The 1807-nt window shown below is 33.7% G+C and overlaps 1 protein-coding gene across 1 annotated transcript; it reads right to left on the bottom strand.

The window, feature by feature from the left end:
• LOC120081137 (Ribosomal protein L18e/L15 superfamily protein) lies at positions 1-699 on the bottom strand. Its single transcript, XM_039035812.2, has one exon. It carries the CDS (start codon positions 560-562, stop codon positions 122-124), a length of 441 nt encoding a protein of 146 aa, XP_038891740.2. The 5' UTR covers positions 563-699; the 3' UTR covers positions 1-121.
• Between the last annotated feature and the right edge of the window lie 1108 nt (positions 700-1807).

Raw genomic sequence — 1807 nt, forward strand, 5'->3', positions numbered from 1 at the left:
TAGTATATCAACCCATAAACGCTTAAATTATATGGAAAAAAAAGATCTCCAATAAGTTCAAAGAGACAAAAATGAAAATTCACCAAGAACAAAAATCCCTATAACGAAGAGAAACTCAAACCTAAGCTGTAAGAACGACCGCGCCACCAGCCTCCTTAATCTTCTTCTCGGCGATCTTGGATACAAGCTTGGCCTTCACCACGATAGGCTGATTCTCCGGCAAGACACCCTTGCCCAACACCTTGAAATAACCAAATTGCGTGACATCGACCAATGGAACGTTGTCTTTGGAGGCCTTATCCTTCACTTCTTGAGGGATCAAGGACCAGATCTTGTCAACGTTGACAATCGGGCAATAGAACTTGTTGCGAAGCTTGTGGAAATAACGCATACCGACTTTACCAAAATAACCAGGGTGATACTTATCGAAGAGAATCCGGTGGTGGTGCATACCTCCGGCGTTTCCCCGACCACCAGGATGCTTTCGGTGTTTGCCGATTCTACCATGGCCAGCGCTAACGTGTCCTCTCTTCTTCCTGTTCTTCTTGAAACGAGTCGTCATGGCGGATCTCTCTCTCCCTCTCTCACACACTCTCTAGGGTTTCGGCTGCTCGTAGGAGATGGAATGACAGTAGGGTTTGGGGTATTATATGAGTTGGGAGAAGAGTGTGTTATTCTGTAATGGACTTCAGCCTCGAGATCCTGAGAGGAAGGGATGGGCTTCATGACGCCTTCTATTGGGTTGAGCCCAATATGTTCGGGAAGGCCCAATTATTCGATCCGGCCCAAACACGTGTGTGTTTTTTTTCTTTTTTAATTTTAAAATTGAATCTGAAATTTTCTCTTTCTAATTTTTTTTTAACAATTTCTAAAAAAAAATTTCAAATATCGATCTTTAAAAGATTAAAACTAAATGTGGTTCTGTTGATATAATTTTTTTTTGGTGGAATTACTATTATGGTTGTTGTATTTTTGCTTTCACATGTCTAATTTAGTCTATAGACTTTCAATAGATTTTAAACTTATAAATTTATAATTTTATTGAAAATGTAGTACCTAAAATTTGATATTTAAAAGTAAAATAAAACAAGTGACAAAAAATTGACTTTAACATAATAATTTGATAGTTGTGTACTTTTACATTATTGATAGAATCTAAAATCAGTGATAAAAAAACTATTAATGATTATCAGTAGTAGAATTATTTATAGAAGTTTACAAGATATACAATTTTCAGGCATATTCTATCACTAGTAGACATTGATAGAATAATTATCTTTAATTATCGATGATAAAAGTATATCACTTACTATCACTAATAGACAATGGTAAAAGTCTATCAATGATAGAAGTATAAGTATATTATTTTTTATCACTGACTATTAGTGATAAAAGTATATCTTTTTATCACTATCTATCAGTGATATAAAGCTATCATTGTCTTCTATATATCACTGTCTATTAGTGATAATAACTTTAAGAATAATTTGTAGGATGAGAGAATCGAACTATGGCAGTTGGCAATTGAGTTATATTCATTTCGACTTTAAAAAAGAATTTGAAAGTTCGTTTGCTAACAAATTTTCAAATACCCATACTTTAATATATACTTTTTTTTTATGGAAGTATTAAAGAATTCCAAATTGATAAACTTAAATCCACTTATTTATTTTCCATGATGAATTCAAGAGAACTAAACTTTAAAAGGGGAAGCGTACTTGATCTATTGCAAAGTTGAAATAGTGGGTAAATGATCTTCCAAATCTAGATAGATCGCGTTTTCTTCTTATAGCTGATCTCCTTAGTT

Source organism: Benincasa hispida, chromosome 7, assembly GCF_027475165.1.
Source record: "Benincasa hispida cultivar pf3 chromosome 7, pf3_genome.v1.1, whole genome shotgun sequence".
Taxonomy (NCBI): domain Eukaryota; kingdom Viridiplantae; phylum Streptophyta; class Magnoliopsida; order Cucurbitales; family Cucurbitaceae; genus Benincasa; species Benincasa hispida.